This window comes from Canis lupus, chromosome 3, assembly GCF_048164855.1.
Source record: "Canis lupus baileyi chromosome 3, mCanLup2.hap1, whole genome shotgun sequence".
Classification (NCBI taxonomy): Eukaryota; Metazoa; Chordata; class Mammalia; order Carnivora; family Canidae; genus Canis; species Canis lupus.
Window position 1 is genome coordinate 25084788 of NC_132840.1, and position 14007 is coordinate 25098794.

The 14007-nt window shown below is 56.7% G+C and overlaps 1 protein-coding gene across 4 annotated transcripts; it reads right to left on the minus strand.

Annotated features, from left to right (window-relative positions):
- Positions 1-1668: 1668 nt before the first annotated feature.
- On the minus strand, positions 1669-14000 carry VPS9D1 (VPS9 domain containing 1). Of its 4 annotated transcripts, none has more exons than XM_072819635.1 (15): positions 13838-14000; positions 12322-12397; positions 10415-10507; positions 10152-10314; positions 8297-8408; positions 7958-8020; positions 7647-7699; positions 7459-7564; positions 7200-7285; positions 6331-6848; positions 5187-5316; positions 4769-4977; positions 4357-4453; positions 2792-2896; positions 1669-2507 (listed from the first exon to the last, which is right to left on the minus strand). In XM_072819635.1, exons 1-15 carry the CDS (start codon positions 13934-13936, stop codon positions 2414-2416), a joined length of 2004 nt encoding a protein of 667 aa, XP_072675736.1. In that variant the 5' UTR covers positions 13937-14000; the 3' UTR covers positions 1669-2413. The 4 variants fall into 4 exon arrangements, with proteins under 4 accessions (XP_072675736.1, XP_072675738.1, XP_072675735.1 ...); XM_072819637.1 differs by having other exon boundaries at positions 7459-7546; positions 13838-13999; XM_072819634.1 differs by lacking the exon at positions 13838-14000 and adding an exon at positions 13435-13651 and having other exon boundaries at positions 7459-7546; positions 12322-12471.
- Positions 14001-14007: the final 7 nt, after the last annotated feature.

The following is a 14007-nucleotide window of genomic DNA, read 5'->3' on the forward strand; positions in this document are numbered from 1 at the left end:
TGGGTTTTACCAGTCTAGTGCACGTGAAATTCTACCTTGTTATTGTGTTAATTTGCCTTTCTTGATTTGTAAGGTTTTGAACACTTGTTATGCTAATTATCTTTTTAAAACTTCTTCCTATGGAGGCACATAGGTGGTGCATTCAGTTGGGTGTCTGACTCTTGACTTTGGCTCAGGTCATGATCTCGAGTTGTGAGATCAAGTCTCTCAATGGGCTTCACACTCAGCATGGAGTCTGCTTGAGGATTCTCTTTCTTTCCCTTTGCTCCTCCCCCTCCCCCTGCTTGCCTGCTCTCTCTCCCTCTTGCTCTCAAATATTTAAACAAACAAACAAACAAAACCTTCCTCCTTGATAGACTGTTCGTAGCCTTTGCTATTTTTCTTTTTCGGACTGCTGCCTTTTTCTTGTTGATTTGCAGGATTCCCAGGGGGAAGAGTGAATTATTCATACATTTTATGGAGGAGTCATGGGTTCAGAGAGGCTAAAGGACTGTCCCAAAGTCACACAGTAAAAAGCAGCCTAAGCACAGCCTGACAGCAGCGTCTAAAAGAGGGTGCCAAGGAGACAGCTCATCCCCAAAGGTGCGGTCCCCAGTGCAAAGCCAACAGGTACCTCCAACTGTCAGGCTTAGCTGAAGACACTTTCATCCTCCATCTGCTCTATGAAGGGCCCTTTAAAATCCCACCCCTGAGACGTCAGTGCCAAGGCCTGATGCATGGATGTCACCCCCTCTTCCCAGAGTTCTGTGGTTGGCTGGGATTCTCATCCAAGCCTGGGGTAGTCAGAACTCTACACTTAACAGGAACATACCCAGAATGTCAGGGAGCGAAGGGCAGGGCAAGGGTAGGAGACAAAGGCCACACAAGTGTATGTATGGGTGCTGGCTTGTCTGTTCCTGGGGCACTGGTGGGCAGGGGGCCCCAGGCCACAAGAGCACCTGACACATGACAGCTGCCCCAGCCCACTGGGGTCTTGACGACAGGTGTCCATGGCCTCTTGAGTTGGTTTGCTGAGCTCAAACCCAGCTCTGCCATCATGAGGTGCAGCCTAGAGAAGTCACTTCCCCTGTCCATACCTCAGTTCCTCATGGAATTCCTGTGAGGACAGACCTCAGAGGACTTGGAATACTGCTTCATAAGAGCACCCAATAAACACCAACTGCGGGCTGTTTCCTCAGAGCCCTTCCCCAGGGAACCTGCACACCACTCCCCTAACTGGCCCCTGGCATGGCTGGGCCCAAACCACCTGCCTCAGTGGCAACTCAGGTTTGCCAGAGATCCCTCCTTCCCTGGCAGATGCTGCTGCAGCTGGGGCTGGGCTGCTGGCTTTCTCCTCTCTAGGGGAAACATGTATCATGACCCAGGGCACCCCCATGTGTTTCCCACCTAGAGAACAAAGATGCTCTCTGAGCCCTTTGGGTCAAGAGGCCCAGTCACAGGTCCTGCCCAAACTACTAGGCCCTGCAGAGCATGTATTATCTTCAAGGATGCAGCCCTAGGGGGGTCCCTCTCCTGTTCAGGGGGTGCCTGGGGAGATGGGTTTTGTCCGGGGGTAGACCTTAATGATCTCAGGGACAGTCTGGCTCTGGCTGGTCAGCAGGGGAAGTAGTTGTGCTACTTGTGCCTCCACGTAGCCAATGGAATGGTGAGCAAGAGAGCTATGCAGAATGAGACATCAGTGACCTCTTTATTTTTGGCTGTGTCAATGGCTGCCCGGGGCACGTAACAGTCAGAGTGGACACTGGGCTGTAGGCAGGCACTGATCCTTAGGCTCACACTGACCCAGAAGGGGACATGCGGGGGTGGGAATCAGCCAGGGGTCCAGGAAGGCCAATGCCTACTGCCGAGGTGGGAATGGCTCAGAGGCTCCAGACGTGAGTGGGTACCCTGGGGATGCCTGGGCTCCAGAGGAGAATGGAGTGGTCAATACCCAGTAAGTAAACAGTACAGAAAAAAAAAAAAAAAAAAAAAAAAAAAAACAGTATAGTTTCAAGCCACCTGGGCCCCAGGCCTTGGGGTGGGGGCAGGGGATGGGGAGAGGCTCTCATCTTGACTCCACCAAGAAAAGGGATGACACCAGAAGCCAACTATCACCAGAGATGGAAAGGGAGAGAAACCAGACCTGCCCTCTGCCAGGCCCATGGCCCCCTCCCTACTGTGGGGTTGATGGGACTGTGAGGACATGTGCACAGGCCCCAGGGAGCCCACAGCTCTGGTGTTCCTGCTGAGACAAGAAAGGCTCAGGCTGAGACAAGAAAGAGACAGGCCTCGTTCCTAGGAGCTGCTTCAGCTCAGCTCTACTCTCTGAGCAAATGAGGTGCCTCCTCGAGTCCCTGGGGGCGGATGTCAGGGCAGGTGCAGAGCTGCAGAGCCCCAACCCTGCCAGAGCAGGTGCCTCCTGGATGGTCCTCCACTACTTGCCCAGAGCCCCCCGGGGCAGCAGCTCCACGTAGCTCAGGGCACTCTGTAGTGACGTCAGGCAGTAGCCCTCCTCTCCGATCAGGTATCTGAGGTAGGCAGAGGTGGCATCTGTCACCTCCAGGTGAGGCAAGGAGGCCCCTGGCATTTTGGAAGGGGTGTCTGCACTTGTCGGGCAGGACCTGGACACTGAGGCCCCACAGGGATCTGTCAGGGAGGCTGGGCTGGGGGACAGCCCTCTCCTCAGGCAGATGCTGCTCAAGGGATGGGCCCCGGTTCCCGTACACAGTATGCTGAGCAAGGGGTGGTGGGAAAGGGCTGGAAGCACGTGCCCCATACCCCACAAGTGCCTGACTCGGGTGGGGGCTCCTACCCCTCATGGATGAACTCCTCCAAGGCTGCACACTCTGACACCAACTGGGGGAGACCACTTCTCAGCACCACGAAGGACAAGATGGGCAGGAGATCATCGGCACCACTGTTGGGCAGAGGCATGGCTGGCCAGTAGGCTCTGGGGGCCAGTACAACTGCTCAATCCCCAAAGCCCTGCAGCCCCCAGCTCGGCCTCTAGAGTGCCAGCTGCTCTCCCTGTGCCCCTCCTGCCCACCTGTGTGGGGGTAGTTGGGAGTGAGCTCAGGTCAGCGGCACTGGCAGCCACTACAGGCAGCAAGCCTGTCCCTAAATGGGGACCCTGTGCTGCAAAGCCTGTGGCTGGACAAGGGGAGGCCCCCACAGTGGACATGTGGGGGTGGCCTCAACCTCACAAGCTTGCCCCACAAGCGTGCCCACATCTGGGGAGCAGGGTAAAGGAGGGGATGGCCCATGTCCCAGGCACTCTGCTGATACCTGGCATACTGCACAAGAGGCATCTAGGAAAACTAAAAAGGTACCAAGGGAGGCCCTGCAGGACACGCAGAGCCCTGGTCTGAGGGCTCACAGGGTGGTGGTCTCTGGGAAGAGCACGGGAGCAAAGACTGTGGCTCGAGTATGTTTACCAACCAGGAAGGCCTCACACACTGGGCTCCTCCTCGTGGCCCTGCCCCCACTAACCTGGGTACTAATACCTGCAGAGACATAAAGCTATGTGCAACACCATTCTCCCTGCCTCCTTAGACACACAGAGGAGAGAGGAAGTGTGAGACTGCAGCTGGGACTCAGAAACACTGGCTAACCTACAACTCTTACACCTATAGCTACTCACCCAGAAACCACATGTAAACTGGTGAAGGGGTCCCTCCACCCCACCCTGCAGCTGAGGCCTTATTTCCTGGCCCTGAGGTTGGTGGGGGTGGAGCTCTTCCCTGCTGATCTCACACTCAACTCTGATTTCCACCTGCCTGTTACCTTCAGGCCCTTGGGTGTAGGTAGCTACAATGTTCAAATGACAGGTGTCTTCACTGTAATGCTGGCCCCTGAGGCAGGGTGGCAGTGAGCAGAGCCGCTACAGCTGCTAGGGGGCTACGGGTCTCAAGGGGGGCCAGGACAGGAGGGTACAGGTGACACAGATAGGACCAGGCATCAGAGATCCAGGCAGAGAAGACCCCTGCCTCACCTCAGGAGACTGGGACAGGGATAACTCAGGAACCCCAGGCCTGGGGGGTGGGGGGGTACGCTGTTCACTGAGGCCAGGGCTATTTCCCCGAAGTGTGTACTGAGGCACCAGGCACGTGCTCCTGGGACAAGCAACCCTAAATTTCCCCAAATTATCCAGGTGGTACCTGATGCCTAAGCAGCCCTGCCCAGAGGGGTGGGAATGCATCGGCCATGAGGGCTGGAGCTGCACCCCTCTCCTGGACGATAAGCCCTGCAAAGCTCACTGCAGCTGGGGCCCAGGGGCCTGAATCTAGGTGGGAACCTGCGGCCCCGGTGCTTGGGGCAGGATGGAGGGTTCTCTTTTCCTCCAGGCCTTTGTCTCCCACTTGCTCAGGGCCCACTCACATGGCTGCAGCACCAAGCTGGGGTCTGGCCTCAGGTGCAGCCTCCTGGGCCCGGTAGTAGTCCTCGGCACAGGCGCAGATGACCCGCAGGACCCGCACTGTGGCACAGAAGTGAAACTTCACGAGAGGGCTAAGTGGAGCCAGTCCCAGGACAGCCCTGGGGCCAGGCACCGCCTCCCCCGCCAACCCGCCCCCCCCGCCCCACCCCATCACTTGGAGCTAGGCGGAGCTGAGAAGCTCTCTCAGGAAGGTAATGCCCCTCGAACCATGGATGTCCCATGAGACACAGCCCCCATCTGCTAGGAGTAAGGTCTGCAGCTCAGAGGCAGAGACTCTAGGTCACCCTCTGGGATGGCACCTTATCTGAGCTTGTTTTCTTTCCCTCCTGTCCTCCCAAACTGCGACCCCCTCACCAATGCACTCCAGCTTCTTCTGGGGGCAGCTCTCCAGAACCAGCAAGCCTAGCTCTTGGGCTGCAGCACAGTAGGGGTAGGCACCAGCTCCTGTGGCCTCCAGGTCCCGGGGGAGAAGCTTCGAGGGTATGCCTATGGCTGCTGGGGGTGCATTCCTGTAGAGTTCCATGCTCCTGCTCAGGGCAGCCTCCCGGAGGCGGTGCACACTCCTGGGGCAGAGACAGGCCAGGCTCAGCTGCCCAGGGGACTCTGCCCCAGAGATGGAGGCAGGGTTAGGGAAAGCAAGCTGTATCTCCTGTATCCCCGAGTCACAGGAGGTGGCTGTGGCACCACCTGAGAACCAGAAGCATCTGAGGATGGCCAGCAAAGGGTGGGGAGCAAGGGGAAGGCCCTGTGAGGGGCGGTGCTGGGATCATACCTGTAGAGTGCCAGCAGCAAGGGCCACAGAGGAGAGAAGAAGGGTTCCTCGATGCAGGCTAGGCACCGGTCCTTGGAGGCAGCCGCACTCAGGCCTTCGAAAGCCAGGAGGGTCAGCGAGAGCAGCCTGTCTGCCGGGAGCAGAGCCGGCACAATGGCACTGTGGGGACGGCTGGGCCCTCCAGCCCCAGGCCGGCAGCCCCTGGAGGTCATCCCCAGCCAGCCTGGAGTGTCTGAGGGGGGCCCCATACCTGTCCCCTCCTCTCCCACCCACTGAGAGCCAGGCTCGGTGTGGACAGCACCAGTGTTCTGGCTTGGTGGGGAGTGGCTCTGCCTGAATCTCTCCCCTTCAAGTCCCCACTCCTGTATCCATGGGGTCTGGGGCCAGAACACTCTAGAGCTCAAGGATCATGCCTAGCCCCCCTGAGGAGCTAATCAGACAGGCTGGCAAAGGACAGCCTCTTTCTGAGAGTTTGTACTCCATGCTGCGGGGGTAGGAGCTTTAGAAGCACATTTACAACAAGACCTTCAGCCCAGGGACTTGGGAGACCCATTGGGGGATTTTGGAAGGCATGGACCTTGAGAACCAAGGCCCCTCAACTGCTGGGACTCCCTCACTGCTTCTTAGAAAACCCTGGAAGCCTTCTTCCTTGGAAGGTCTTGGGGGTCACCAGCTACCCCAAGTGCCAACCTTTAGTGAATCCACACACTATTCTCAAAATGGAAAAGGCCACTGTCAGCACTAAGCTGGTTGGGAATGACCTGAGTCCAGCCCTGTGGGCCAGCCTGGACCACCTGGTGGCCAGAGGATCTTCCCCAAACAGAAGGCTGGGATAGGGCAGGCCATGCTTCCCCCATGCAGCCCAGTGAGCAGACAACCTGGGATCGGAGACCTCGGGGCCCCTGCCAGCCCCACCTGCTCTCAGAGCAGGGTATGTTCCTGTCTGCTAAACATGGAGTTCTCCTCAGAGAACGGTGGACAGAGAGGGTTCTGCAGATCAAGCCTGGCTGGCGGCCGAGAAGAAGGCCTGCCCTCCCCAGGGCCTATCCTAGGCCTGTGAAAAGCATTTCGCTGGGCACAGGCTTCAGAGTGGGAGCAGCTCCCTTCACCCACCCACCCGTCCTGCAGGCACGCTGGCCCTCACCGATAGCGTTGTGTATGTCCTTCACAGCACTCTTCAGCTGCTCCAGCAGCGGCTCCTTCTTCACCCCTGTTGTTTGGGGCTCAGGTGGCCTCCCATGCCCCCGGCCCCACCCCTCAGAAGTAGCCAAGAAGTGTTCGAGGTCTTCAAAGGAGCTGTCTTTGCCCTGTACAGCCGTGAAGCTGTGCGCCAGGGGTGAGGGAGGCCCCACAGGGCTGCTGTCCAGCCCTCTTTCGGGGGGGCCAGTGTGGGGAGGGGGTGTAGGGGGACTGGCATGGGTGCCATCTGGGGGCCGCGGGGCTGGGCTGGGATCTGCAGGGGATAGCATGCAGTAGAGGCTCTGTGAGGGCCGGAGCCGCCGGCTTCCAGGAGCCAGCAGCCCGTCGGCGTCCGGGGGCAAGGAGCAGCAGCCAGGGGCAGAGGCGGCACCAACAGCGCCCCTGCTCACGATGGGGTACAGCGCCCGGTACACCGCACACTGGAGCTTCTTCAAGAGCTGTGAGATGGGGTGGTCGGGAATGCTGCGAGCACAGGAAGAGGTGTGGGGGCACAGCGCTGTGGCCACGCCCTCACCTACCATCCACCCACCTACAACATGTCCCCACAGGACTTGTGTCGAAGGACTGAGTCTTGCATTGTTTCCTTGTGAGTGAATGTGGCAGATAAAGTCTGACCCACCCTCTGAGAAGATAGAAGAGAGCTGCTGAACGACCGTGAGGAAAGCTGGATGGGACATCTGCCACCCCAGACCATCTGAGGGAGCCCATGTACGCCCTGTATGGCCACCCCTGATCTCCTTTGTCTCTCTCCTTTCTGACCCTTTTGTTTGTCATCAGGGCCAGCAAGGTAGGGGGTCTGAAGGCCCCTGGTACCTGAGTAGGTGGGAGACCAGGCTGGTCACTAGCGACAGGTCCCCTGGGCTCTTCTTGAGCTGGGCCCTCCAGTGCTTGGGCCAGTCCTGCAGGGCAGAAGACTCTGGAGAACATGGCCGGGTCCCTGCGTCCTTCCCAGCCACGGCTGCACCCAGGGAGACCAGTGCCACATGGTCTGTGCCCTCTCTGGGGTGTAGGGAAGACCCAATGGCAACAGGCCCCCGAAACAGCAAACCCACCCCCAGCTCCCAGGACTCACATGGTCTTGCTCGTACTCGAGGATAGCAGCATAGAGGGCCCGCTGCTCCCGCTCCTCTGGGGTCAGGGCAACTTGACTGCAGAACCTCCTGGGGAGAGAGACGAGGCTAGGAGCTTCAGGCTGGGTGGCAGGTGCAGAAGTCCCCACAGTCCTCTCGGCTGTCCCCAGACCAATGGGAGCAAACATACCTGTTGGCTGCCTCCTGGAGCCGTAGCCGGCGCTCCTCCATCTTTCTCTGCAGCTGGGACAGCAGTCAAGGAGGTGTCTGGTGAGGCAGCCCCTACTCACCTGTATGGAATCTCTGGGCATCCAGGAGATACGGTCAGGAGAGGAGCCCCTGGGTAGTAAGAGGGATCGGATGGACTGTGCAGAGACAGGCAGGACAGGAGCGCACGTCTTTCAAGCACACGCCTCTCTGAAGCTGGATGAATTCTGTCCCCACCCCACCCCACCCCCTTCTCCCTCAGCTCAGGACACCAGGTATGGAGGGAAAGGATACTGTCTCCTCCCGAGCTTTGGCGATCACGAGGTTCTCCATCATCTGCCGCTGCAGGGACAGAGTCTAGGAAGGGAAGGAGATAAGGACTGTTCCTCTTCTTCTTCTTCTTCTTCTTTTTTTTTTTTTTAAGATTTTATTTATTCATGAGAGACATAGAGAGGCAGAGACATAAGCAGAGGGAGAAGCAGCCTCCATGCAGGGAGCCCAATGTGGGACTCGATCCCAGGACCCCAGGATCACGACCTGAGCCAAAGGCAGATGCTCAACCACTAAGCCACCCAGACGTCCCGCCTGTTCCTCTTCTACCACCAACCCAGACCCTCCCAGGGGCCCGCTCACCAGGGATGTCTTCTGCATGGCCTGGCTGGGGTCCAGGCGGGCCATCCGTGCCTCATAGGCCGCCTTCAACTTCTGATTCTGCAGAGAAGCCTCCTCCAGAGGTGTCAGCTCCCTGCAATAGTGACAAGCTGCTGTCCAGGCTCTAGGAAGCCCTGGAATACCTGGAAGCTCTGGTGACCTGAGGACCCTCCCTGACAGTGCCCTGAGACCAGAAGATGAGCAGGTGGTGGTGGGGGCAGGCAGGAAGTGAAAAGGAGGGAGGGGGTCTGGGGTGGACTGGAGACCTGTGCCCTGCTCACCCAGACCAGCAATTGCCAAGACCTCTGATTTTTCAAGAGAAGCTGGACATTGCGCTTTTTTGCAGATTGGTTATACATGTTTGGGAACAATATGAAACTTCTTAAAGGCATCATGTGAGCTAAACAGCTAGATGAGTTTGCCACCATTAAAAAGAGAACATGTCTACTTTGTAGAAACAACCACCAAAAATACAGCCCCCTGCTCAAAAAAAAAAACTTTTGTCCTCACATATCTTCATGCTTTCCTGGTGGGAGAGGGTCAGTTGTGAGGACTCCAGCTGAGGAGGGAGTTTGTCCTGGGTTGGAAGTCTTGTGCCTGGCCCTGCCCCCAAACTGCACAGGCAAAAGTGAGGTGCTGGGACCCTCTCAGTGGCAGTGGCCCCCAAGGCTTGGTAGCAGGTGGGCCAGGAGGAGCCAGTCCTTGTCTTTCCTAGTGAGGATTCTCGTATCCATGTCTGCGTGTGTTTATCAGTTCTAGAAACTAATACCCTGGGGCGCCCGGGTGGCTCAGTCAGTTGGATGTCTGACTTCGGCTCAGGTCATGATTGGCCCAGGGTCCTGGGATTGAGCTCTGCCTCTGCTCCCTGCTCTGCGGGAGCCTACTTCTCCCTCTCCCTCTGCCTGCCACTCCCCTGCTTGTGCTGCATGCTCTCTCTGTCAAATAGATAAAATCTTTAAAACAGAAAGGAAAAAAAAAAAGGAACTTATATCCTGTTAGGTCTTCAAATAATGCCTCTCCCATTTTGTTTGCTTTTTTCCAGAACTCCGATATTCCTGTGTTAGATCTTCTCTCTCTCTTTTTTTCCTCCCCTTCTGAGTCATTCTCGGTACCTACTGACCTTTTAACCAATTCACTCATTCTTTCAGCAACTATGTCTACTCTGTTGTTATAAAATCGACCACTCATTTCCTATGCAAGTGTGGACTTTCACTGGAAGATGTAATTTGTTGTTATTGTTTTCTCTTAGTTTTTTAAGATTTTATTTATTCATGAGGGACACAGAGAGAGAGAGAGGCAGGGACACAGGCAGAGGGAGAAGCAGGCTCCATGCAGGGAGCCTGATGTGGGACTCGACCCTGGGTCTCCAGGATCATGCCCTGGGCTGAAGGCAGCGCTAAACCACTGGGCTACCCAGGGATCCCCTTCTTTTAGTCTTTAAAACAATGTTGGCATTATATTTTTCATTTTGTTTTTACTTGGTTCTTCATTTGCTGGGTCAGATTTTATGCGTTTTTGTTCCCTGGAGCTGTTTTCAAACTTCTTTTTTACTTCTGCAAACACAAGGAGTGTGATAGTTTCATGATAACCACACCTGAATACTTCCAAGTCTGTGTCTGCGATTACTCTGTAACTTTCTCATTTCTCCTTCTGTTTATCTCTGTGTGTCATTCATGCACATGCTTTTGTGCAAAGGGGATTTACATTTGTTTTTGTCAAGCAGGTGGCTATTTCCATTCCGCAACCCATTTTAACTACAATCAATCATCATGGTTAGCTCACTTTTCCTGGAATTCAAACCTAGGCTCAGCCCACCTTCCATTTTGCCCCCTCTTACTTCTTAGAACTTTGTGACTCTACCACCTGAAGCTTCTGGAAGATCTCAGGCGGCAGAAACGGAGATAGTTTCCCCCCTTCGTCTGAGTACACCCGGCGATGTCGGCTGGTAGATGGGGGGACAGGAGCAGCCACAGGCATAGCTGGCTTCAGGTGTGTTTTCCCTGAAAGACATATGTCAGCAAGGGGCAGCATGGAGTCCAATGTTCCACACAGATGCAGACTTGCAGGGGGATGCCCCATGAAGATCTGCTGGAGACCCACCAAGCTTGGCAGCTGTGGACTGGGCCCTCTCCAGACACTGCTCAGCCAGTTTCAGCATCTTTGAGGTGTCCGGAGCCACAATTTCTCCACCTTCTGGGGATCAAGAGACAATAAAGTTGGTCATTATCACCTTTATTACTCAGTAGATTCTTGCTGAGATAAAAACAAGGACAAGCCTATCTCCCTCCTCATCTCTGACCTCTAGGTCACCATCCCCTCCTTTCTGATTATCTGCCCTGGGTTTACCTCCTGAAGTTGTGTGGGCTCTGCGCTTGGCCTGCCTAACATCTGGCTGTCCTGTTGTCCCAGCGGGACCATCAGAGCCCCCTCTCTCCCTAACCAGGCCTTTTCTCAACAATGGCTTTCCTTGTACTTACAGCCCCTCCAGGTGGGCCTTGCAGTGACCACAGACCATTTCACAGAGATGACTTTGTCACCTGTCTCCTGTCCTCTAGCTCTGCTTGACCCCAGCCCTGGCACATCCGCAGGTCTTCTGTTCTGCATTCCCCTCTCTGGCGATCACTTCTGTCATGTTGAAGGAACTGGACCCCACCAGCCTTAGTTTCCAACCGAAGTAATGTTCCCTTTATAGCCAGCCTCTCACCACATCCTATTTCAGTCATTTGACTCCCAATGAAACTCCCCTCACTCATACCCTCATGTCGAGCCCTTCTCTGAGGGCTCCTTGACCTCTCCAGAACACCCTCCTGGGTATGGCACTGTGCTCTCCTGCGAGGCCTGTCTTGGAGTGCCCAGAGCTCTACTAAGCTCCCTGGCTCCTCACGACCCCGCAGCCCACCCCCCTAAACAACGTGGCCCTATATCCACCAAGGTGCTCAGCACTTCAAGCACAATATGCTCATGCTGGAGCTCTCTCTTCATCCCACACAAGTCGGCTCCTGCCACTCTCTGGGTCACCTTTCTGTACCTCACTGTTTCCCCCCAGCAGTTCAACTCCCCCATCCCACCAGCCAGTGGCTCACCCTCCCCCCTGCAAATCTGTGAGGTCCACCTTTATGTTTATCCTTTTCTAAAAAAAATATGTATTTATTTATTTATTCACGAGAGATACACAGAGAGAGGCAGAGACACAAGCAGAGGGAGAAGCAGGCTCCTGGCAAGGAGCCCGATGTGGGACTCGATCCTGGGATCACACCCAGAGCCAAAGGCAGATGCTCAACTGCTGGACCACCCAGGCGCCCCTATTTTTATCCAATTTTATTTTTTTTTTATTTACTCATGAGAGACACAGTGAGGGGCAGAGACACAGGCAGAGAGAAAAGCAGGCCCCCTGTGGGGATCCCAATGCAGGAGTTGATCCCAGGACCCCAGGGTCACACTCAGAGCCAAAGACACTCAAGCACTGAGCCACATAGGTGTCCCAATCAGGTCCACCTTTAAAGAACATCCTCAAGCCCTACACTCCTTCCATCTCCAAGTGGTTCTACCACTACTGTCCTCACTGTAGTAGCCTCTGGAGGCTCTGCTTCCATGCTGGCCTCTCTCCCACAAAGCCTCTACAAGTTTCCCCTTACACCAGAATGACCCCAATTCCACCCAAGGCCATGACAGCCCCAACTCACCTACTCTTCCTTGTACCCAGTATCCACTCTCATCTCAGGGCCTTTGCACATCCCTCTGCTAAGAGTGTTGCCAGCAGCCCCTGACCTTTCCACAGCTCCCTCCTTCCTGAGCTGGGATTTGATGTCCAGTCTCTGCTTAGGTCCCATCCCTTCCTGCTTCCACATCACACAATGGCAGCTCATGCTTACTTTATGCTCACTCATTCACCTTCTGCTAATGACCAGCAGGTAGGACACAGGACACCCTCAAGCCTGAGACCCACCAAGGGCTAAGCTATTTGTAATTTGTTCAGCACAGGAAAGTCCTGAGGCTGGGAGCTGTACCTTTGGTGGTTTCCACTTCTTCCAGCAGCACCTGGGAGATATAATGGATGCTCCTCAGGTATTCTGTATATGCCTCCTGGGCCCAGAGAAGAGAAATGCCAGGGGTCAGGCCAGTACTGGCAAACGGTTCCAACAGACCTGCCTCATGCCCTTGCGGGAAACAGAGACATGGTGTCTGCTCATCTCTTGAGTTTCACCTGAGCCATCTAGCCTGGGGTTGTTTGCTGCTAGTTCCTGCAGGTCTAGGTCATGCACAAAGAGCACCCCTCTTCTGTTGACCTGAAGGGCACCTATCTCTGCACTCAGGGCCTCTCCCCGGCACAAGAGGCACGGAGATTCTCCTTCAGTGCACCAGGAGAAGCTGCCCTAACCATTGCTATTGTTTTTCACTCTGCAACAAGTTCCCTTCCCATGCAAGTCAGGGGCTCTTAGGGCTTAAATAAAAAATAAAAAATTTCCAGAGAGGTTACTGAGGGAGATGTTGCAAATCTTAGAAATCGCTATGTGGCTTCAGTTGTGGGCAGTCCCTTTCCTGAGCACGCCACCATCCCCCACATGAGACTGCTGCCAGTCTGAACATTTAACATTTAACATGCCAGGGATCTGAACATTTTCAGGGCCTGAGTCCGAGCCTGGTGTCCGGTGGTGGCACCAGTGCCTTCAGGAGCCCCATCTAGGGCTACACCGCCCAGTAGGGGAAATGGGTTCCAGAAAGGACTTCTGACCCATGTGGGCACCTATGGTCCTAGAACACTGGCTCAGAGCAAGCAGCAGGCTGAAGACCTGCTGGGGCTGTGCACAAGGGCTGTCCTCTGGGGCTGTGCATGAGGGTTGTCCTCTGGGGCCGTGCATGAGGGCTATCTTCTGGGGCTGTCCACTGGGGCTGTGCATGAGGGCTGTCCTCTGGGGCTGTGCATAGGGGCTGTCCACGGAGGCTGTCCTCTGGGGCTGTCTATGGGAGCTGTCATCTGGGACTGTGCGCGGGGGCTGTCCTCTGGGGCTGTCCTCCGGGGCTGTCCTCCGGGGCTGTGCATGGGGACCCGGCCTGCTGCTCCACCCCGACAGTGACCCGCCAGTCACAGGCCCACTGCCCGGCCCGCGTCCCCTCCGAACCGGTTCTGCGGGAGACGCGTCGCGGAGCAGCCCAGCGTAGCCTCCCCACGATGCCGTCCCTTGGGGTCTTCCCGGGAAAGCACACATCGCTCAGGAAATCGCTTGCCAAACACATTTCGCAGGGCTGCCTCCAAGCCCCTCGCGAAGCCCCTCGCGAAGCCCCTCTAACCCCGGGCGCTGGGAGCTGTCCAAGGTCACGTCCGCCGCCCACGCCCAGCGCCCCCGAGACCGCGACGGGAGGGGGTCCGAGACGCGCCCACCTCCACCCGGCCCCGGCCCCGGCCCCGCCCCCGCCCCCGCCGCAGGCCCTGCTCCCCTTCCCCTGCCGCCGCCCCCTCCCGCGGCCCTGCCCCGCCTGCCCCGCCCTCGGCCGCCGCCCCCGCCTCGCTTTGTGTCGCCTCACCCGGGGCCGGTTGCCGGTGTCCAGTTCGATGGCCCCGTTGGCCAGCTTCATGGCGCACTGCAGCGGCTTCACCGCGCCGTCCCCGGCCGCAGCGGCCATGGCGCCGGGCGGGGGAAGCCGTGGCTGTGGACGGCTGCGGCGGCGGGGCCGCGGCAGCGGCGGAGCGCCGG

Coding starts and splice junctions, on each gene's coding strand:
- VPS9D1 (XM_072819634.1), bottom strand. CDS start 13,549: ATGTGTTTGGCAAGCGATTTCCTGAGCGATGTGTGCTTTCCCGGGAAG. Junction 6,849..7,199: donor CTGGTCTCCCACCTACTCAG/GTACCAGGGGCC, acceptor CTGTGCTCGCAG/CATTCCCGACCACCCCATCT. Junction 5,317..6,330: donor GGACATACACAACGCTATCG/GTGAGGGCCAGC, acceptor TGCTCCCGGCAG/ACAGGCTGCTCTCGCTGACC.